The 24,489-nt window shown below is 39.9% G+C and overlaps 1 protein-coding gene across 1 annotated transcript in view; it reads left to right on the forward strand.

Moving 5' to 3' along the window:
- qsox1 (quiescin Q6 sulfhydryl oxidase 1) overlaps nucleotides 1–8,436 on the forward strand; it is an 88,084-nt gene extending 79,648 nt beyond the window's left edge. Inside the window, exon 13 of the mRNA XM_061977798.2 lies at nucleotides 5,894–8,436. Coding sequence (XP_061833782.1) covers nucleotides 5,894–6,684 — 791 coding nt within the window. The 3' untranslated portion in view covers nucleotides 6,685–8,436. The remainder of the gene's footprint in view (nucleotides 1–5,893) is intronic.
- The last annotated feature ends 16,053 nt before the right edge of the window (nucleotides 8,437–24,489 follow it).

The raw sequence follows: 24,489 nt of genomic DNA on the forward strand, positions 1-24,489 counted from the left end.
GTCACACATAAGAGATACGTGTAAACTGCAAGATGACGGCAGTAAACAACACCAAATCTTTAAATGTTCCATTGAGAGTATAGAACATTACACACAGAGCTAAAAAATCTGTCAAAATGTTTTTAGTACGACTTCGGTAAGCTATGAAGCCGCACCGCTTGATGGATTGTTGGCGCATTAAACATACGGGTATTATTATAGTGTTTGTATAAGGACTGCAAAATGGCACCTATTAGCAGACATATTACCTGGCGTTTTGTTTCGCAATATTATGCAAAACCAACTTTTCTTACCTTCTGGTACCCACTGATGTGTATTTGGGATCTGCATAAGTCCTGAAAATGTGCGCGCCTCCGCCTTTGTAGTCCGTGCCGACACCATAGTCATACGCTTCTTCTTTTTCCTCTATCTTCTTATGTGGCATTAGAGTAAAGTTCTTACTTATATCTGTCAGTAGACTAGCTATGAAAGCGCTAAAAACTGTAGTGGGTTTACATAATTCACCCACGGAACTTTAGTTATTAGTGGGTTACGGTCTGAGGGTTTTTCACGGGACACGGCGTTGTTGTTGCACTAGTGAGCCATGGATGAGGAGATGCTGCTCCGTTATTGATTTAAGTAAAGTCTGAATGTCATTAAAACAGTTAGCTCCATCTTTTGACACTTTTTCCACTCCCATCCTTGCACGCTACACAACAAAGATGACGGGGAGAAGACGCTGTCGAAGGTGAGCCACGTAGGTAAGACCACCCACAAAACGGCGCATCCTGAAGAGACGCTCAGAAAGTGACTTGAAGATGATCTGTAAAACATCATCTATGCAACATTTTGACCAAAGAACCACCATTATATGTTATGTAGACCAGTGTTTTTCAACCTTTTTGGAGCCAAGGCACATTTTTTGCGTTGAAAAAATGCGGAGGCACACCACCAGCAGAAATCATTAAAAAACTAAACTCAGTTGACAGTAAAAAGTCGTCGTCGCAATTGTTGGGTATGACTTTAAAGCATAACCAAGCATGTATCACTATATCTCTTGTCTCAAAGTAGGTGTACTGTCACCACCTGTCACATCACACCCTGACTCTTTTTGAGTTTTTTGCTGTTTTCCTGTGTGTAGTGTTTTACTTCTTGTCTTGCGCTCCTATTTTGGTGACTTTTCCTGTTTTGTTGGTATTTTCCTGTAGCAGTTTCATGTCTTCCTTTGGTTTAGCAATCAAGAATATTTCAGTTGTTGCTATCCTTCTGTGTGGGGACATTGTTGACTGTCATGTCATGTTCGGATGTACTTTTGTGGACGCCATCTTTGCTCAACACGCTGTAAGTCTTTGCTGTCGTCCAGCATTCTGTTTTTGTTTCCCTAAGCTTCAATGCCTTTTCTTAGAGGCACTCACCTTTTGCTTAGTTTTGGTTTTAGCATTAGACACCTTTTTACCTGCACACTGCCTCCCACTGTCATCTGCATATTGGGATCACAACAAACCATGTTCCGACATCTACAAAGCAATTAGCTACCTACTGATATTGAAGATTATAATACTGTTACTCTGCTGAGCTCTAGACAGCACCGACACTCAACAACAACACATAATTTGCAGACTATAATTACTTGTTTGCAAAAAATATTTTTACCCCAAATAGGTGAACTTACATAATCTCCCACGGCACACCAGACTGTATCTCACGGCACACTGGTTGAAAAACACTGATGTAGATCATCATAAGGAAGTGTTTTACATTTAGAAATAAATCTTAATATGACCCCTTTAATGCGCCCTAGAATCCGGTGCGCCTTTTGTATGAAAATAGACCTGACTAGACCCGCTCATCGGCAGTGCGCCTTTTACTCCGGTGCGCCCTATGGTCCGAAAAATACGGTATATTTCAAATTTAAGGGCTGGTTATAACTTGCTCAAAGTTAAATTTTTCCCCATACTATAGTATTTGAAACTGTCATGTTATCATGAACTTACCAATGAAGATGTTTAAGATGCTACAATCCTTGGCATTACAACAGCTAACCTACTCAGTGGCCTAGTGGTTAGAGTGTCCGCCCTGAGATAGGTTGTGAGTTCAAACCCCGGCCGAGTCATACCAAAGACTATAAAAATGGGACCCATTACCTCCCTGCTTGGCACTCAGCATCAAGGGTTTGAATTGGGGGTTAAATCACCAAAAAATGATTCCCGGGCGCGGCCACCGCTGCTGCTCACTGCTCCCCTCACCTCCCAGGGGGTGATCAAGGGTGATGAGTCAAATGCAGAGAATAATTTCGCCACACCTCGTGTGTGTGTGTGTGACAATCATTGGTACTTTAACTTTTACTTTAACTTTAACAGGCTAGCATTAGCACTGTTTTTCTGTGTTTTTCACATGGCTTTTGGACAACAAGTAGTCATCAAATTATTATAAGACCTGACACCGGAAGACCTCTGTATTTTTGGAGAAAAAAATTAGTTTAGTAGTTTATTCGCACAATTGTGTTTGAGATGGCTGCTTCAAGGTCTTAGTGTACGAGAGGCACGCAGGTAGCTGGCCCAAGAAAAGTGCTGGGGTGAGCAAAAAGTTTTGTTTTGGATGGAGCGGGTGAGTGTTTGGGATGTGCACTGGTTCCCATAAACATGATTTTCCCAGACATACGTTCCATGATGTATTTCAGTCACATTACGCACATTTCTGCCACATTTCTTTTGTGCCGATTCCATGATTCCGTCCGCAATTCTGTTAACACGGACATCATTGACCCTCGTCATTGTCATGCTAGAAAACCCATCCACCACCAAGGACAAAATTGGATTACAAAAATTGATTATGAATGGGAAACTATATCCTTCAATTATGTGTTTTTTGTACAAAAATACAAAATTGCTAGAATAAAATGAATAACCTCAACTTGGTTTTTCAAGATGTAATTATTAGAGATGGCCGATATTATCGTCCGATAAATGCTTTAAAATGTAATACCGGAAATTATCGGTATCGGTTCGGAAATGATCGGTATCGGTTTCAAAAAGAAAATGTATGACTTTTTAAAACGCCACTGTACGTAGTGGTACACGGACAAAGAGAGAAGTACAGAGCGCCAATAAATCTTAAAGGCACTGCCTTTGCGTGTCGGTCCAATCACATAATACCTACGGCTTTTCACACACACAAGTGAATGCAAGGCATACTTGGTCAACAGCCATACAGGTCACACTGAGGGTGGCCGTATAAACAACTTTAACACTGTTACAAATATGTGCCACACTGTGAACCCACACCAAACAAGAATGACAAACACATTTCGGGGGAACATCCGCACCGTAACACAACATAAACATAACAGAACAAATATCCAGAACCCCTTGCAGCACTAACTCTTCCGGGACGCTACAACATACACCCCCGCTACCCCCCCAACCCCCACATCTCAACCTCCTCATGCTCTCTCAGGGAGAGCATGTCCCAAATTCCAAGCTGCTGTTTTGAGGCATGTTAAAAAAGAATAATGTACTTTGTGACTTCAATAATAAATATGGCAGTGCCATGTTGGCACTTTTTTTCCATAACTTTAGTTGATTTATTTTGGGAAAACCTCGTTACATTGTTTAATGCATCCAGCGGGGCGTCACAACAAAATTAGGCATAATAATGTGTTAATTCCACGACTGTATATATCGGTATCGGTTGATATCGGAATCGGTAATTAAGAATTGGACAATATCGGAATATCGGATATCGGCAAATCTCTAGTAATTATAATTTAGTTTAAAGTTTACCTTGTATGTCCTGTTTAGGAATCGAACCATGTCGGCTGGAACAAAGGACGAGTAGTCAAGCCATTGCGCTACCGGGAATCACAAACACTCCAGCTGTAATCAGAATCAATTTGCTTTCTTATTACTTTAGCACGTCCAGCACACGATTACCTTCGAGTGGAAGACTTGACTCCTTTTGTTTGGATTTTTTGTTTTTCTTATTGGTTCATGATTCATATTGCAGTGTGGAGGCCAAATGGCTCTTATATTGCACCTGACCACTTATTGGTCAGGTGCTCCATGCTGTCAATCATTGTCACGTCGGCAAGAAGGCAGTCAAGGAAACCAACCAATGAGGTTGTGGGCAGTTTAGTGTCGTTTTCCGCCTGGTGCTAGTGTTTGACTTGTCTCCATTCAATAGCGTAATATTGAAAATTGCAGGGGACAAAAACTGCTGTTAAAGTTAAAGTACCAATGATAGTCACACACACACACTAGGTGTGGTGAAATTTGTCCTCTGCATTTGACCCATCCCCTTCTTCACCCCATGGGGGTGGGGGGCGCGAGGGGAGCAGTGAGCAGCAGCGGTGGCCGCGCCCGGGAATCATTTTGGTGGTTGTACATGAATGCTACTGCTGGTTGTCTCCACAAGCTGGATAGTGTGTACCACGGGCCACAGAGATTCATCACCAACTGCGCTCCCCTTACTCACCATTGTGTGTTGTACTCATTGGTTAACTGGACATCTTTATGTGCTCGACGCCTCAATCATTGCTATGTGTTCATCTACAAAACCATTCTGGGTATCACTCCATCTTATCTGTCTTGTCTTTTAACAAGTCACAATCTTCGTTCAATGAATGTTCTGCAATTTGTCGTCCCCAAAGTAAGAACTGAACTGGGCAAGAAAGCATTTAGGTTTTCAGCACCGAAGGCTTGTAATAACCTACAATCGAATATTAAACTTCAAACCCTTGTTACATTGAATGAGTTTAAAGCTTCTGTGAAAGGACTGCAGTCTACCTTGTCTGTATGCACATGTGTCATGTGAGCATGTTTTAATGTTGTAAATGTGATGCTTTATGTATTTGTACTGTTTTTAATGTAACCTTGCTGCTGCCCTCTTGGCCAGGTCTCCCTTGGAAAACAGATCTTTGATCTCAATGGAATTATACCTGGTTAAATAAAGGCTAAAAAAAATGTAACCCCCAATTCAAACCCTTGATGCTGAGTGCCAAGCAGGGAGGTAATGGGTCCCATTTTTATAGACTTTGGTATGACTCGGGGTTTGAACTCACGACCTACCGATCTCAGGGCGGACACTCTAACCCAGTGGTTCTTAACCTGGGTTTGACCGAACCCTAGGGGTTCGGTGAGTCGGGCTCAGGGGTTCGGCGGAGGTCAAGACACACCCGACTCATCGTGTAAATAAAAACTTCTCCCTATCGGCGTATTACGGATACGGCAACAGCAGAAGTCAGACTGATTTGCAGGTGTGTAATTTGTTGTGAGTTTATGCACTGTGTTGGTTTTGTTCTTTGAACAAGGTGATGTTCATGCACGGTTCATTTTGTGCACCAGTAAAAAAAACATGGTCACACTTTAGTATGGGGAACATATTCACCATTAATTAGTTGCTTATTAACATGCAAATTAGTAACATATTGGCTCTTAACTAGTCATTATTAAGTACTTATTAATGCCTTATTCGGCATGGCCCTATTATAACCCTAACCCTCTAACCATGGCCCTAACCCCCTTACCCCAACCCTAACCAAATAACTTTAAATTAAGTCTTTGTTCCTTAGAATATGTTCCCCATACTAAAGTGTTACCAAAAACATATAACTTTGTCTTGAATTTGAAAAAACCCCAATATTTTATGTTTCACTAAAGAAGGGTTCGGTGAATGCGCATTTGAAACTGGTGGGGTTCGGTACCTCCAACAAGGTTAAGAACCACTGCTCTAACCACAAGGCCACTGAGCAGGTGGGGTATATACGTATGTTTATTGGTAAAGCTTCTACTCTAAGCTGAATCAAACTAAACTGGAAATGTAGCTCTACTAGCTTGTAATATATTATGTACAGTACATATATTCTACTGTTTACCAAATACAAAATTCAGTGATATTTTCTTTTGTGCCCTATCAGACTACCTGGAAGATGAAAGTGTAGTTCTGGCCAAACAGAAGGAAAAACGTGTCAGCCAACAGCAACTTTTAGAGGCTCAGAAGCGTGCTGACAGGAAAGCCCGAGACGCCATCGCTGCTCAGACTCTTCCTCCTCCAACACGAGCTGCCTTTCTAGACGAGGAGGAGGAGGAGGAGGAGGAAGAAGACAATGAGGTGGTGGCGGATGAAGAGGAGGAAGGTGTGGATGGAGGAATGGAGAAGGAAGGTAAGATCCTGCAGCCGACACCCTGGGCCCGAGTACAACCAAAGCTAGGTTCAGATCGACGTCATAACGGCAGGAAGCCGAGCATCGTGGGGATGAAGATGCGGGACCTGCAGGATGACATCGTGGACCTGGACTTGTTTGTCAATCAACACTATAAGGCCAAAGGCAAGCAGGTGGCCACCTCCAGTCGCATCAAACAGCGCACCCTGCAGAGGAACCAGGAAGAACAAGACTTCAGACCGGTATTTGGGCTCGGCATGGAACTGGACGGCGGGCTCGGCATGGTGGGCCTGCAGCCCCCGCAGCCAGACTTCAGTCCCAACATGAGGATGCACGTGCAAAAGCGAGAACTGACGGGACGGCGCGAGGAGGCCAGCCCGGTCCAGAGAGGCCACTGGTTGTCCACGCTAAACATCGGCTTCTCCAGAGTGGACATCAGCCTGTGCGTCATCCTCTACTTCCTGTCCTCCATGTGTCTCCTGGCCATGTACCTTTTCTTCAAAACACGGCTCAGACTGAGGCGAGCCAAAGTATCACTGCCCTGATCCAAGGTGTGTTCTGGTTCGCGTTAAAGGGGATGTGTCGGGATTAGCCCGGCCCACTTAATTGCTCCCTACTTGAGTTCTCGCTAGTCACCTGCTGGTCTGGTTCTGCTGCTCAGGTCAGTTGTGGTACACTGGTTGTAGAGCTTGTAACCCCACTGAAGCAAATGGATGTTTATTTTAGAAAGTGGACCTGATGAAGGACAATTCGCTTTTCATAACTTTTGATATTGCATGAAGGACGTTTTTTTTTTAACACATTTGCTGTGAATCAAACTACTAGAAATTCTCTACTGTGATTTCCATGAAGAACTTTTACTTTTTTTTTCTTTTTTTTTTAAGTTTTGCAACAGTTTCACAGGTTACAATATGAAGTCATGAAAAAGATAAAAGTCGGCTATTTTTGTTACAGCTCATGTTGTGGAGCTGATTGGTTGTACTGTACCTAAAGTGGCTAGGTGTGTGTAAATATTTAAAAACTACCCGGAAAAGTGATTCCTAACCATTCAAAGTAATCGTGACTTCTGTTGATTATTTGAAGATTATATTTTTTCTATGATCCACTGATGCTGTGAGACGATGACATCATCCTGCTGAGTTTGTAAAGATGGCTGCAGATTTTCAAGAAACGCGCATGGCAGTTTATATGTTCTTCAGGACTGGATTTAGTTTTACTGTCATCTTGTCTACATTGCTTGTATTATATATACAGTACAGGCCAAAAGTTTGGACACACCTTCTGATTTAATGTGTTTTCTTTATTTTCATGACAGTGTAGATTTCACCAAAAAAAGGTGAAATAACTGAAAACATGTTTTTTATCCTAGTTTCTTCAAAATAGTCACCCTTTGCTCTGATTATTGCTTTGCACACTCTTGGCATTCTCTCATTGAGCTTCAAGCACACCAGTGAAGTGAAAACCATTTCCTCTTGAAATTCATCGAGAGAATGCCAAGAGTGTGCGAAAAAAATGTAATCAGAGCAAAGGGTGGCTATTTTGAAGAAACTACAATATAAAATATGTTTTCAGTTATTTCACCTTTTTTTGTTAAGTACATAACTCCACATGTGTTCATTCATAGTTTTGATGCCTTCAGTGACAATCTACAATGTAAATAGTCATGAAAATAAAGAAAACGCATTGAATGAGAAGGTGTGTCCAAACTTTTGTCCTGTACTGTGTATATATTTCATAAAGGTGGATTCTTTTTAGAATTGCCAACTAAAGAGCAACTACTCTTGTGTACTTATTTAAATAATTAAAATAAACGTGTCTTACTTAAATGCAAAATTGTTATCATTAAAAAATTAGTACACAAAAGTACACAAGGGTTTAGCTGCTCTTCAGTGGGCAATTCTAAAAGGAATCCACCTCTATGAAATAAATATATATATATATATATATATATATATATATATATATATATATATATATATATATATATATATATATATATATACACAGTACAGGCCAAACGTTTGGACACACCTCCTCATTCAATGTGTTTTCTTTATTTTCATGTCTATTTACATTGTAGATTGTCACCGAAGGCATCAAAACTATGTGGAGTTATGTACTTAACAAAAAAAAGGGGGAAATAACTGAAAACATGTTTTATATTCTAGTTTCTTCAAAATAGCCACCCTTTGCTCTGATTACTGCTTTGCACACTCTTGGCATTCTCTGGATGAGCTTCAAGCACACCTGTGAAGTGAAAACCATTTCAGGTGACTACTCTTGAAGCTCATCGAGAGAATGCCAAGAGAGTGCGAAAAAGTAATCAGAGCAAAAGGTGGCTATTTTGAAGAAACTAGAATATAAAACATGTTTTCAGTTATTTCACATAACTCCACGTGTTCCTTCATAGTTGTGATGCCTTCAATGACAATCTAATAGTCATGAAAATAAAGAAAACGCATTGAATGAGAAGGTGTGTCCAAACTTTTAGCCTGTACTGTATGTTTATCGGTGAAATCCTTTTGTTTTGGAAAGGAAGTCCACACATGTTGTTGGTCAGGCCAGTTACTTTGAAAGAGAGAGCTTCATCCATATTATATTGGCTAATGTGACATTAAAAAGTATTTTCAGGACTTTTCAGTCTTGTCGGATGTTGCATGAGGAAGTAAAGCGAGAAAAATGGCTGAACGGGGGGGTTAAACGATGACAAGGTTGAAGGAAAAAGCCTGTTGCCATCTGCTGCGCAGCACAGGCTAAATCCTAACAATTTCATTGGGATTAAAGCAAGTGAGTAATCCAGCTTTCCTTTAGGGGGAGAGATTACCCTTAAGGATTAGCTCCCCTGCACATAATAAACTTTATTAAAACGCAATCGGCTTTCATGGGCCTTCTTCCCTTCACACACACTTGGAGGTGGACTCCGCTGGGGCCCGCCAGGACCCCTCCCCTTTGGACAGGAGACAGGGCGAGGTGGATGAAAGGGTGCACGAGGGGATAAATGGATGACGGTCTTGATGTTGGTGGGATTACAACAGACTCATCTGAAGTGGGGGGAGGCAGGCGTTTGTGATCTTGAGCTTTGTGTTTCCTGGAACATTGGATTGAATTGCGTTCAAGTGAAAACACAAACACACTCATCCAATTCTTCAGCATGAGCAGCGTGATGGCTGGAGGAACGCTCCACTTGACTTACACAGCAGCAGCAAGAGGTTGATTAATGGCGGCACTTTACAGCTGCTCACGTTGAAGTGGACCCTCCCAGACACACCTGGTCGCTTCTCGCACCAGGTCGGACTCCACCGTTCTGTCTTTGATTGAAGGAAAGTGGGCGTGTCGATGTGATGATGTCACACTTGCTGCTTGCTAAGTAGTGAGAAAGTTGTAATACCTCGCTTCAATGCTGGTGGAGCTCATTTCTTAATTCTGAATTAATATTATTTGTTGTCTTTTCTGTGTCATTGCCTGAAATAAATGAAATGAAAAATGAAATGTATGCGGGCTCTTATCTAGTGCAGGGGTGTCCGGCCCACAAATTAATTATCTATGGCCCCCGGGGATGATATTTGTTTTGCACGCACCAATACTGCCATCAGTGTTGGCGCTAGGAATTTTCAAAATGAGGTCCCGGGGACCACATCAAGTATTAAAAATGGGGTCCCACAGTACATTTTTGGGGTCCCACTTTTTTGTAATCGTTTTAAAAACAAATGATAAATGTATGCATTATCCTGTTATATCTCACATTCTATATTGTGTTCTGGAAAAAGGTTGTCATAAACGTTACTTAATTCATTAAAAAAAATTCAAAAATACAGAAGAAAACACATTTTTATGCATATGTACATTTATTCAGTTATAAACATTCATTCACTTTTTTCTTTCCTTCATGGATCTAGACCAGGGGGGTGTCAAAGTCAAGGCCAGCGGGCCAGATCCGGCCCACGAATGAATTATCTATGATATTTGCATACTTGCCAATGGGAGATGGGGGGGGGGGGGGGGGGGGTGTATATATTTTCAAGTATTTCTTATATATGTATATATATACAAACCCCGTTTCCATATGAGTTGGGAAAATGTGTTAGATGTAAATATAAACGGAATACAATGATTTGCAAATCCTTTTCAACCCATATTCAATTGAATGCACTACAAAGACAAGATATTTGATGTTCAAACTCAAACTTTTTTTTTTTTTTGCAAATAATAATTAACTTAGAATTTCATGGCTGCAACACGTGCTAAAGTAGTTGGGAAAGGGCATGTTCACCACTGTGTTACATGGCCTTTCCTTTCAACAACACTCAGTAAACGTTTGGGAACTGAGGAGACACATTTTTGAAGCTTCTCAGGTGGAATTATTTCCCATTCTAGCTTGATGTACAGCTTAAGTTGTTCAACAGGCCGGGGGTCTTCGTTGTGGTATTTTAGGCTTCATAATGCGCCACACATTTTCAATGGGAGACAGGTCTGGACTACAGGCAGGCCAGTCTAGTACCCGTACTCTTTTACTATGAAGCCACGTTGATGTAACACGTGGCTTGGCATTGTCTTGCTGAAATAAGCAGGGGCGTCCATGGTAACGTTGCTTGGATGGCAACATATGTTGCTCCAAAACCTGTATGTACCTTTCAGCATTAATGGCGCCTTCACAGATGTGTAAGTTACCCATGTCTTGGGCGCTAATACACCCCCATACCATCACAGATGCTGGCTTTTCAACTTTGCGCCTATAACAATCCGGAGGACACGACGTCCACAGTTTCCAAAAAACAATTTGAAATGTGGACTCGTCAGATCACAGAACACTTTTCCACTTTGTATCAGTCCATCTTAGATGAGCTCAGGCCCAGCGAATTTATGGGTGTTGTTGATAAACGGTTTTCGCCTTGCATAGGAGAGTTTTAACTTGCACTTACAGATGTAGCGACCAACTGTAGTTACTGACAGTGGGTTTCTGAAGTGTTCCTGAGCCCATGTGGTGATATCCTTTACACACTGATGTCGCTTGTTGATGCAGTACAGCCTGAGGGATCGAAGGTCACAGGCTTAGCTGCTTACGTGCAGTGATTTCTCCAGATGCTTTGAACCCTTTGATGATATTACGGACCGTAGATGGTGAAATACCTAAATTCCTTGCAATAGCTGGTTGAGAAAGGTTTTTCTTAAACTGTTCAACAATTTGCTCACGCATTTGTTGACAAAGTGGTGACCCTCGCCCCATCCTTGTTTGTGAATGACGGAGCATTTCATGGAATCTACTTTTATACCCAATCATGGCACCCACCTTTTCCCAATTTGCCTGTTCACCTGTGGGATGTTCCAAATAAGTGTTTGATGAGCATTCCTCAACTTTATCAGTATTTATTGCCTTTCCCAACTTCCTTGTCACGTATTGCTGGCATCAAATTCTAAAGATAATGATTATTTGCAAAAAAAAGGTTTATCAGTTTGAACATCAAATATGTTGTCTTTGTAGCATATTCAACTGAATATGGGTTGAAAATGATTTGCAAATCATTGTATTCCGTTTATATTTACATCTAACACAATTTCCCAACTCATATGGAAACGGGGTTTGTATATATATATATATATATATATATATATATATAAATAATCCGTTCATGAATGAGTATATCCGTTCGACCACGGTGTTCAATGGAGAAGTCTGATCTACAATATGTGCAGCCAGCATACCCCTTCCCCTTCGAGCTGTCCTGGATGAACTGAAATTATTTTTTTCCAATCATTTTGGAACTTGCAAGCGTACTTCTTCTTCTTACTCGTCGTCGCCATGTCTCATCTTCGGTCTTCTGCTTCGTCTCTGTTATGTTTTTGGACATTACTACTTGCCGTAGTTTTGAAGCAATGCATGATGGGAATCCGGATGTTGTGTGCCAGTGTATTAACGTGCCGGCTGGAATAAACCCATGCTGAGAAATAGCTCCGTGCCTGTGTACTTTATGGGTTATAGATAAACCTATAGATAACGGAGACATATATAATAGTCTCCTTTTCAGGTGAGACACGACGCTAAAGGTAGTGCCTTTAAGGCACGCCCCCAATATTGTTGTCCAGGTGGAAATCGGGGGGAGAAATTCGGGAGAATGGTTGCCCCGGGAGATTTTCGGGAGGGGCACTGAAATTCGGGAGTGTCCCGGGAAAATTGTGAGGGTTGGCAAGTATGGATATTTGACTAGTATTAGATCCGGCCCGCAGGCCACAGCCGCCTGCTGCTGTTTTGCACGCACCAATACTCCATCAGTGTTGGCGCTAGGAATTTTCAATTTTCAAATTAATTTTTATGACTTGATGGGGTCCTGGGGACCCCATCAAGTCATAAAAATGGGGTCCCACTTTTTTGTAAGCGTTTTGAAAACAAATGATAAATGTATGCATTATCCTGTTATGTCTCACATTCTATATTGTGTTTTGGAAAAAGGTTGCCATAAACGATACTTAATTCATTAAAAAAAAGAATACAAAAAACACATTTTTATGCATATGTAAATGTATTCAGTTATAAACATTCATTCACTTTCTTCTTTCCTTCATGGATCTAAACTTTACTGCTGCCGGTGTTTTTTTTCTGTATTTTTATTGTAATATTTTCAGAATGTGAAGTTGTCTTTATTTTTTTGTTTTAATGCCATGATTTGAATAGTCCGGCCCGCGTGCACACACATTTTCTTCCATGCGGCCCCTGAGCTAAAATGAGTTTGACACCCCTGATCTAATGGTATGCTGAAGAACCACTTAATTAAAGTATAGTGGTTTATTTTCTCTGTAATGAGGTGGCGACTTGTACAGGTTGTACCCTGCCTTCCGCCCGAAATGCAGCTGAGGTAGACTCCAGCGACCCCGAAAGGGACAAGCGGTAGAAAATGGATGGATGGATGGATGGTTTATTTTCTTACATTCAAACACAGTGTTAATGTTAAAACTGTGTGTTTGATGTGACAGTGGCCAACAATGTTAAATAAAACCTCTGCCTTGTTTTTAATAAATACTTAGGCCTACTACGCCACTGTGTTTTAATGTTGGTCATTGTGGTGACGTGTCGTCCCACACTGAAGGTGTTTCCTTAAGTACCCTCATGCAGTCTTGGCTTGTCCTTAAGCACTTTTCTTACGCGCGAGTGATCTGTTAATCTGTTTAAACGTTACCTGTGCAAGTCTGAGGATTGACACTTGAGCCTCTTGAGCTGCAAACTAATGATTACTAATGACGAGGAAGCTGGCAGCCGTTTGCTGTTATTGCTGCAGCGTCCGCTGCCAAGTCTGACGGGGGTGCGGTTCACTCTGAGGACACGGCGTACGGGTCCAAACCCAGGATTTGTTGTTGCATGTGTCGTGAGTAGAGATGTCCGATAATATCGGACTGCCGATATTATCGGCCGATAAATGCTTTAAAATGTAATATCGGAAATGATCGGTATCGGTTTCAAAAAGTAACATTTATGACTTTTTAAAACGCCGCTGTACGTAGTGGTACACGGACAAAGAGAGAAGTACAGAGCGCCAATAAACCTTAAAGGCACTGCCTTTGCGTGCCGGTCCAATCACATAATACCTACGGCTTTTCACACACACACACAAGTGAATGCAAGCATACTTGGTCTACAGCCATACAGGTCACACTGAGGGTGGCCGTATAAACAACTTTAACACTGTTACAAACATGCGCCACACCTGGGGTAGGGAACCTATGGCTCGAGAGCCATATGTGGCTCTTTTGATGACTGCATCTGGCTCTCAGATCAATCTTAGCTGACATTGCTTAACATGATAAGTAATGAATAATTCCGCTGGTAATCACAGTCTTAAAAATAACATTCAAAATATAAAACATTCTCATGCATTTTAATCCGTTCATCCGTTTTCTACCGCACCTGTTCAAGAAGTCGCATTAACGGTAAGAAGTATTTTATTTATCATTGGTTAGCTTCAGAATAACAATGTTATTAAAAAGAATAAGAAACGTATTATACTCTAAAAATGTCGGTCTTGCTTAAAAATGCACGCATCTAGTTGTATTCAGTGTTAAAAAATATTATATGGCTCTCACGGAAATACATTTTAAAATATTTGGCTTTCATGGCTCTCTCAGCCAAAAAGGTTCCCGACCCCTGCGCCACACTGTGAACCCACACCAAACAAGAATGACAAACACATTTTGGGAGAACACCCGCACCGTAACACAACATAAACACAACAGAACAAATACCCAGAACCCCTTGCAGCACTAACTCTTCCGGGATGCTACAATTTACACCCCCCCGCAACCTCCCACCCCCACACACACACCTCAACCCCACGCCCCCAACCCCGCCCACCTCAACTTCCTCCTGAGCATGTCCCAAATTCCAAGCTGCTGTTTTGAGGCATGTTAAAAAAAATAATGCACTTTGTGACTTCAATAATAAATATGGCAGTGCCATGTTGACATTTTTTTCCATAACTTGAGTTGGTTTATTTTGGAAAACCTTGTTACATTGTTTAATGCATCCAGCGGGGCATCACAACAAAATTAGCATAATAATGTGTTAATTCCACGACTGTATACATCGGTATCGGTTGATATTGGAATCGGTAATTAAGAGTTGGACAATATCGGATATCGGCAAAAAAGCCATTATCGGACATCTCTAGTCGTGAGGAGCAGAATTTGTATTGGGGATTTCCCCAAAAATATGTATTAAATAAAGACAGGTCAAGCACGACAACCGAGTGAAAAACATCCACTCCTACTGAAGACAGATTCACCACCATGGCAGAAAATGAACTAGATTTCATCCAAGTAGCATTATCACCGGAGAATTAGAGGAATTTGCTACACACTAGGGATATAACGTTAAACGCTAATGATGATAACCGCGGTAAAACTCCAGATGGTTGGTATTAACGTTACCCCAATCGCTGTCTGCTCTCTTAGACCAGAGTGATCGTTCTGTGACTATGAGACGGAGGTGTTTTTAAGGTGCGTTCAAGGACTGCTGAGCAGAGTAGGATGCCACAACGTCTGACAGAAATAATAAACGATAATAGATTTTGTTATGCACTTTTTATTTTTATAAATCTTAAAAGTAAAAACCAATATTAAAACAAGAAAAGCTTAGCTATTAAAACAGATAAAATACGAAAACAATTTCAGTGAAGCATAACAAACACAAAACATGCAAAACAGTGGGTTTTCTAACAGTGTGCCTATTTATTTCAGTTAGGGATGTCCGATAATGGCTTTTTGCCGACATCCGATATTCCGATATTGTCCAACTCTTTAATTACCGATACCGATATCAACCGATATATACAGTCGTGGAATTAACACATTATTATGCCTAATTTGGACAACCAGGTATGGTGAAGATAAGGTACTTTTAAAAAAAAATTATAAAATAAAATAAGATAAAAAAATTAAAAACATTTTTTTGAATAAAAAAGAAGGTAAAACAATATAAAAACAGTTACAAAGAAACTAGTAATTAATGAAAATGAGTAAAATTAACTGTTAAAGGTTAGTACTATTAGTGGACCAGCAGCACGCACAATCATGTGTGCTTACGGACTGTATCCCTTGCAGACTGTATTGATATATATTGATATATAATGTAGGAACCAGAATATTAATAACAGAAAGAAACAACCCTTTTGTGTGAATGAGTGTAAATGGGGGAGGGAGGTTTTTTGGGTTGGTGCACTAATTGTAAGTGTATCTTCTGTTTTTTATGTTGATTTAATTTAAAAAAAAACAAAAAAAAACAATACCGATAATTTCCGATATTACATTTTAATGCATTTATCGGCCGATATTATCGGACATCTCTAATTTCAGTTATTTAAAAACAATACTTAGTCAACAGATTTCAGTGTGTGTTTAAGTAGTTTTGAGCACATTCAACAATACCGCGATAATAATGATAATAGTGATCATTTTGGTCACGATAACCATGCTACGACTACATGCTAACACACAAACGAAGCGGGACAACACAAGAAGCTAACCACCAAAGCTTCAATGTAAAGTAAGGGTGATCGATCCAGATGTCGATACTATTGATCGCTTGTATAGTATCAGTAGATTAACAATACTAAAGTGATTAGATCGATATTTTTATTTAGATTCTTCTTATTACAAAATAATTTTTGGGTCATTGTTGTTATAGTTTCTAGTTTCTGGATGCATGAGGGCAAAACCCAAATGACTGAAATGGGAGTCAATAGTACTTTTTGCTTGTGTTTATTAGTTTTTGTGCATTAGCCACTTTATTTTGTTTAAAAATGATTGCGGAAGTCGCTTCCTCGCGGTCCCACTGACAGACACGCCACAGGAGCCAAGCGTGCCATTTTAACAAAGTTTAATGCTCATAGGTTTTTATCAAAGTCTTTTCGTTTCGCAGACCGTGACCTTTCAGTCGCGTCCGTATCCTCTCTCTCCTCCTGTTCCCGGCCGCTTACTGTTAAAGACAACAGATGATTGGATTAACACGTACCACCTGCAAAATCTAATCACCTGCCAGCTGTGTCTCGCCGTCAGCACTGCCACGCCCCCGTCTGATGGTGCTCTCTCCTCAGCACCATGGACAGAGGCGGTGACCTTTGCTCCTGCAGGCAGCGCTGACAACATCTGCCTCCACAATGATATATGTAGCATTCAAGACCACAAGTACAATAGAGGGCAAAAGTTTGGACACACCTTCTCATTCAATGCATTTTCTTTATTTTCATGACTATTTACATTGTAGATTGTCACTGAAGGCATCAAAACTATGAATGAACACATGTGGAGTTATGTACTTCACCAAAAAAAAGGTGAAATAACTGAAAACATAATTTATATTCTAGTTTCTTCAAAATAGCCACCCTTTACTCTGATTACTGCTTTGCACACTCTTGGCATTCTCTCGATGAGCTTTAAGAGGTAGTCACCTGAAATGTTTTTTTTAATTCCCAGGTGTGCTTGAAGTTGTACTGTAGAATGTACATAGCCTGATTTACAGTATCCATCTATCCATTTTCTACCGCTTGTCCTTGGGGATACTAGCAAACTCTATATTTACTAGGATAAGCTTGATGAAAATGTGTTATTGTGTTTACTTCAGTTACTTGTTATAAACCATTGGTAGTTCTATCATTTATTGCCAGATTGGGGCTCGAAATTAGACCGGAACTAAGGCCCAAAATTATCATCGGACATTCTTACTTTGCGTAACGTAAAATAAAAAATACAGGCTTCGTTACTTTTGTGGGCCGATGAAATAAATATGTAAATAAATGAATCACCCACAAATTGACTTAGCCTGTTGTTGTTGTTGTTTCTGTTTTTGATTAATCGGTCCAACAAAATAATACACAATAATTCCATAATAAAACAATTCCAATTCCAAAACCAAACCCGGCAACATTCAGAATAACAATCAACAGAGCAAACACACAAACATGAGACAAAACAATCCAAAAGTAGTAAAATAAAAAAATAATAATATCAACAACAGTATCAATATTAATAAGAATTCCAACATAGCAGTTATTAGAAATCCCTCATTGACATTATCATCACAGCCATTTATAAAAAAAAAAATGAAATGATAACATTTAAACATTTACACTTGCATCGCATCTCATAAGCTTGACAACACATTGTGTCCAATATGTTCCACAAAGATAAAATAAGTCATATTTTAGGTTCATTTAAAAGTTAAAACAAACTTAAATCATGATCCCATATTCCAATACATGACTCATTATTATCTAAAATAAATGCAGTTTTTTTCTACTGTCATCTTTATAGCTTGTGTATATTAGTCAGTATGAGTTGGACTATCAACATTTATCCATTTGTTTAATATTACCCTTTTTGTTATGATGCATATTGAAGGAAATGCATCTTTACTCTTTGATGACCCTTTACTAAATTGAGGCAGAGCACCAAGCCTGTTGTTAAAGAATATATTTCACTTTTGTAAGAGTCAACAATCTTTCTACAAACCCCAAAACCAGTGAAGTTGGCACGTTGTGTAAATCGTAAATAAAAATGGAATACAATGATTTGCAAATCCTTTTCAACCTATATTCAATTAAATAGACTGCAAAGACAATATATTTAACGTTCGAAGTGCAAAACATAGTTATTTTTTGCAAATATTAGCTCATTTGGGATTTGATGCCTGCAACGTGTTTCAAAAAAGCTAGCACAAGTGGCAAAAAAGACTGAGAAAGCTAGGAGTGCTCATCAAACACTTATTTGGAACATCCCACAGGTGAACATGCTAATTGGGAACAGGTGGGTGCCATGATTGGGTATAAAAGCAGCTTCCATGAAATGCTCAGTCATTCACAAACAAGGATGGGGCGAGGGTCACCACTTTGTCAACAAATGCGTGAGCAAATTATCGAACAGTTTAAGAACAACATTTGTCAACGAGCTATTGCAAGGAATTTCGGGATTTCACCATTTACAGTCTGTAATATCATCAAAAGGTTCAGAGAATCTGGAGAAATCACTAAACGTAAGCGATGATATTACGGACCTTCAATCCCTCAGGCAGTACTGCATCAAAAAGTGACATCAGTGTGTAAAAGATATCACCACACGAGCTCAGGGACACTTCAGAAAACCACTGTCAGTAACTAAAGTTGGTCGCTACATCTGTAAGTGCAAGTTAAAACTCTACTATGCAAAGAGAAAGCCATTTATCAACAACACCCATCTAAGATGGACTGACGCAAAGTGGAAAAGTGTTCTGTGATCTGACGAGTCCGCATTTCAAATTGTTTTTGGAAACTGTGGACGTCGTGTCCTCCGGACCAAAGAGGAAAAGAACCATCCGGATTGTTATAGGCTCAAAGTTGAAAAGCCAGCATCTGTGATGGTATGGGGGTGTATTAGTGCCAAAGACATGGGTAACTTACACATCTGTGAAGGCGCCATTAATGCTGAAAGGTACATACAGGTTTTGGAGCAACATATGTTGCCATCCAAGCAACGTTACCATGGACGCCCCTGCTTATGTAAGCCACGTGTTACATCAACGTGGCTTCATAGTAAAAGAGTGCGGGTACTAGACTGGCCTGCCTGTAGTCCAGACCTGTCTCCCATTGAAAATGTGTGGCGCATTATGAAGCCTAAAATACCACAAGGGAGACCCCCGGACTGTTGAACAACTTAAGCTGTACATCAAGCAAGAATGGGAAAGAATTCCACCTGAGAAGCTTAAAAAATGTGTCTCCTCAGTTCCCAAATGTTTACTGAGTCTTGTTAAAAGGAAAGGCCATGTAACACAGTGGTGAACATGCCCTTTCCCAACTACTTTGGCGCGTGTTGCAGCCATGAAATTCTAAGTTAATGATTATTTGCAAAAAAAAAATAAAGTTTATGAGTTTGAACATCAAATATCTTGTCTTTGTAGTGCATTCAACTGATTATGGGTTGAAAAAGATTTGCAAATCATTGTATTCCGTTTATATTTACATCTAACACAATTTCCCAACTCATATGAAAACGGGGTTTGTAGTTTGGCAGAGATTTTCCTTTCCTAATGCGTTCCTAATTCTATCTCAATTGTACATTGAGATACAGTACATTGGAGTCATGATGGGAAAAAGTTTGCCGCCTAATCTTTTCTTTACGTCGGCAAATATTCCCCCGAGCGCAGGCGGAAGGGAAGCGACTTCACCTTGCTGGCCCTCTTGTTGTCTTCCATAAATTAGAAGATGTAAGCTTTTATAGCGGCTCTTCAGCACCGCCAGCCCTGCCTCCATTTTTATGAGCCTCTCTGCTATTGATATTAGGATGCAGGACCCAACCTTGATGCATTTTTCTCTCGTCTCTCTTTCTGACTTTAATAATACTATAAAGCTTCCCGGAGTGGAGAAGAAGGAGGAGGAGGCAGAGGGTGAATAAATTATGAAGAAAAGAAGGTTAATATATTGTTTTGGTGTACATCACATCCAAATATAAAGCCCTCTCGGTTTCCATATTCAGCCTTTTTAAAAGCAAGGGTCAGCCTGGGTCATTGCAGCATTTTACTGAGCGGATCGTTCTCCCAAGATGCAGCAGGAACTCCGGAGGCAAAGTGAAGGTAAGGAAATGATTTGATGTCCATAAATCGGACAGGATACAAACAAAAGCAACGCGCGCCGATTGCACGGGGAGCAAACCTAAAGCTTAGCAAAAGGAAAACAAGCGTAGGAATCGAAAAGGTGACGGCGTAACGTGTTGCATGGAAGCAAACAAAACATCCAGACCGAGTGTAAATCAGACCTCTGATTAGTGCCCGGGAGCAGGTGAGCATCCCGGACACCAATCAGAGGCAGGTAAAAAATAATCAGCACCCATGGCAATCAAGAAACACACACAAAGTGGTGCTGAAACAGAACTAAGGGAGTCTTAAACTAAAGCAAAACATGATCCGGGCATCGGGCATACTTGCCAACCCTCCCGAATTTTCCGGGAGACTAACCACAGAACACTACCGTATAGTGTTCTGTGGTTACTTTTTGGTTGGCCAACGGTTTACGTTGTATTGCGCACCCTGACGCAAGTGTGGGAGTCGGCTCTGAAGTTGTTGTTTTTTATAAACCTTTATTTATACATTTCAACATTTACACACAGTTGAAAATAATAATCAAAGTAAATACAAAAACAGTACAAAGCAGCACCAGGGGGTTGTAAATTCAAAGTAACTAAAATAGAATGCAAAACATATATATATATATATATATATATATATATATATATATATATATATATATATATATATATATATAATAAACAAAGTGCAAAGCCATAGGCTCACTCAATCTCAGTAAATAACTTAAATTTGGAACACAGCATCATCGTTTTCACAGATTTTTGGTTGTTAGAGGTAGAGAGTTCTAAATATTTTTTAAAGGCACAAAAAAACTGGTCGGGTATTGAGAAACTTACATTTATGAATATAAAACTTAGCCAATAGTATAATGAGGTTGCAAAGGTAAAATTGCTTTCCAAATGTTTTTTCATATAGTGTAAATCCACATATCACATCTTTAAAACAAAGCACAAATTTGTCATAATATTGTCCAGGATGAAGCGACAGATGGCCTGCCATAGTGGTTCTGAAGTATGAAGTAAAGAGACGTAACTTTGTCACCTCGCCTGGTTATTGACTCCAACCCAGAATATTACACTGCCCATACCTATGCTACTTTAAAGGCTGTGCTACTGGCTGCAAAGCATTGCACTTTCAAATACAACAATGAGTAGAGAGCAGTGTTATTTGTGTATATGTGTAAATAAATGAACACTGAAATTCAAGTATTTATTTTGTTTATATGTATATATATATAATAAAATACATATATATATATATATATATATATAGCTGGAAGGGCAGCACGGTGGAAGAGGGGTTAGTGCATCTGCCTCACAATACGAAGGTCCTGAGTAGTCTTGGGTTCAATCCCGGGCTCGGGATCTTTCTGTGTGGAGTTTGCATGTTCTCCCCGTGACTGCGAGGGTTCCCTCCGGGTACTCCGGCTTCCTCCCACCTCCAAAGATATGCACCTGGGGATAGGTTGATTGGCAACACTAAATTGGCCCTAGTGTGTGAATGTGAGTGTGAATGTTGTCTGTCTATCTGTGTTGGCCCTGCGATGAGGTGGCGACTTGTCCAGGGTGTACCCTGCCTTCCGCCCGATTGTAGCTGAGATAGGCTCCAGCGCCCCTCGCGACCCCAAAAGGGAATAAGCGGTAGAAAATGGATGGATGGATGGATATATAGCTAGAATTCACTGAAAGTCAAGTATATATTATATATATATATATATAAGAAATACTTGAATTTCAGTGAATTCTAGCTATAAATATACTCTCCCCGCCCCCACGCCCCCAAAAAAAAATCTCCTGAATTTGGAGGTCTCAAGGTTGGCAAGTATGGCATGGTGTCATCACAATTTTATAATTTTTTTATGTTCTCTGTAGACAGCCAGTTCAGGCGCCATCATTTTACCGTAGACTTGACAATGGGGCTTTTTTTTACAGCAAATTTCTACAAATGGAAAAATGGTACCACTGTGTTTTAACGTTAAAATTCTGGCGATTGAGAGGCCATTTTTTTCATACACACGGTTGTTGTTGTTTCATGGTGAATTACAATTCACACCTAAGTTCATACCAAGTGAACTAACATTACATTATTAACATTATTATTAGAGATGTCCGATAATATCGGCCGATAAATGTGTTAAAATGTAGTATCGGAAATTATCGGTATCGTTTTTTTTTTATTATCGGTATCGTTTTTTGTTGTTGTTTTTTGTTTTGTTTTGTTTTTATTAAATCAACATAAAAAACACAAGATACACTTACAATTAGTGAACCAACCCAAAAAACCTCCCTCCCCCATTCACACTCATTCACACAAAAGGGTTGTTTCTTTCTGTTATTAATATTCTGGTTCCTACATTATATATCAATATATATCAATGCAGTCTGCAAGGGATACAGTCCGTAAGCACACATGATTGTGCGTGCTGCTGGTCCACTAATAGTACTAACCTTTAACAGTTAATTTTACTAATTTTCATTAATTACTAGTTTCTATGTAACTGTTTTTATATTGTTTTACTTTCTTTTTTATTCAAGAAAATATTTTTAATTTATTTATCTTATTTTATTTTATACATTTTTTTTAAATGTACCTTATCTTCACCATGCCTGGTTGTCCATATTAGGCATAATAATGTGTTAATTCGACGACTGTATATATCGGTTGATATCGGTATCGGTTGATATCGGTATCGGTAATTAAAGAGTTGGACAATATCAGAATATCGGATATCGGCAAAAAGCCATTATCGGACATCCCTAATTATTATTATTACAGATTCATTGATAAGTACTTTCCCTTTCTAAATTCATATTATTCAAAGTATTCAATAAAATGTAATAGTTCTTACATTATTGGATAATAATCAAGTTTAATACATATGCAATTGCATGCGGTACAAGTTGGGTTTTTTTAATTTAGTAAAAAAAAGAAAAGATAATGCACTCGACTTTCGAGTTTGAAATATGTGAGTTAAACTATCCTGCCAAAACTATTCTCTATCATCTCTATTATCATTTTGTCATTTTTGATACGGCTCTCGCCAGTGCCGGCCCAAGCCTCCATGGGGCCCTAAGCAGAATTTGATTTTGGGGCCCTCTATTTCTGCCAATAATATTGATTGTTGATCATTCACACACCTACTATAAACTCATTGCGGCTCTGGCAGTGTTGTTTACATTATCCTATTGTCAGCCTGGCATGTCTTTACAAATGACATGTCATTTATAAAGATATGGGGGTGGCCCAGTTAAGAACATAAATAATACCAATGAATGACCGAATGATGTCCAGAGTGCCACATATGGTTCCTAATCTTAAAATGTAGAAAACATTCAGCTACAAGAGTGGCCTGGGGTTGAACAGTCCAAGTGATAAAGCTTTGTATTTACAGTAAAAGAGTCATCTTGTCTCATCAGTCTTGTATTTATTAGTCTTTAATTACTAGTTTACATTTTTAGTTAATTGTTCATATTTAATGTTTACTTTGTACAAAGAGAGCGCAGTCTACTGAAGTTAAATTCATCAATAGTTTTCCCCTTTGAAAGACGCAAGGCAAATTCCTTCCATTTCACCATGTTGCTACAATGATCTTCACTGTTTTCATGCTGTTTCAGCAGTGCACCTATGTTGACCCAATCCCGCTGTCCCTCGGCTGCCAGTTTTAAGGACTTTTTGGAAAATAATTTGCAGCAAAAGCAATAGACTGCATCTTTACTTCTTGAATAAGTCAGCCAGCTACGCTTGACTTTTTCCCCATTGACTAGCTGTCTGTAGGTATAATGATAATGAAAACTTCGGCCATCATGCCGTTTGGGGAATGAAAAGTTCTCCTTAATAGACAGTGGTCCTCTGATCACCTGCTCAGTCCTGTCTGAATCTGAGAGGAAAGATATGGCGTCACATTAGTGCCAAAAATCCGAGCGCATAAAAACTGTTATCGCGCGCTGATTCTCCACTTCGTGCGCGCGCGACACCCTTTTGCGCGCGCGTGACACCCTTTTGCGCGCGCGTGGTGTCTTTTTGCGCACGTGCGGTGCCTTTCTGCGTGCGCGCCGTCTCGGTCTGTGCGCTCTCTGTGTACTCCTGGCATCTCTCCTCGCGCTGTCATGTTTTTTTTTGGCACTTTGGGGGCAGGTATGCTTAGACGGCCCCTCCTTTCTGATTGGCTCTTAGCATTTTTCATAAGACCAATCATTCTCCAGCGTAGCAACGTTGTAGCCATCTTACCTCGGACAGCTAGCCTCAATCATTACAT

This window comes from Nerophis lumbriciformis, linkage group LG18 (assembly GCF_033978685.3).
Source record: "Nerophis lumbriciformis linkage group LG18, RoL_Nlum_v2.1, whole genome shotgun sequence".
NCBI classification, from domain to species: Eukaryota; Metazoa; Chordata; class Actinopteri; order Syngnathiformes; family Syngnathidae; genus Nerophis; species Nerophis lumbriciformis.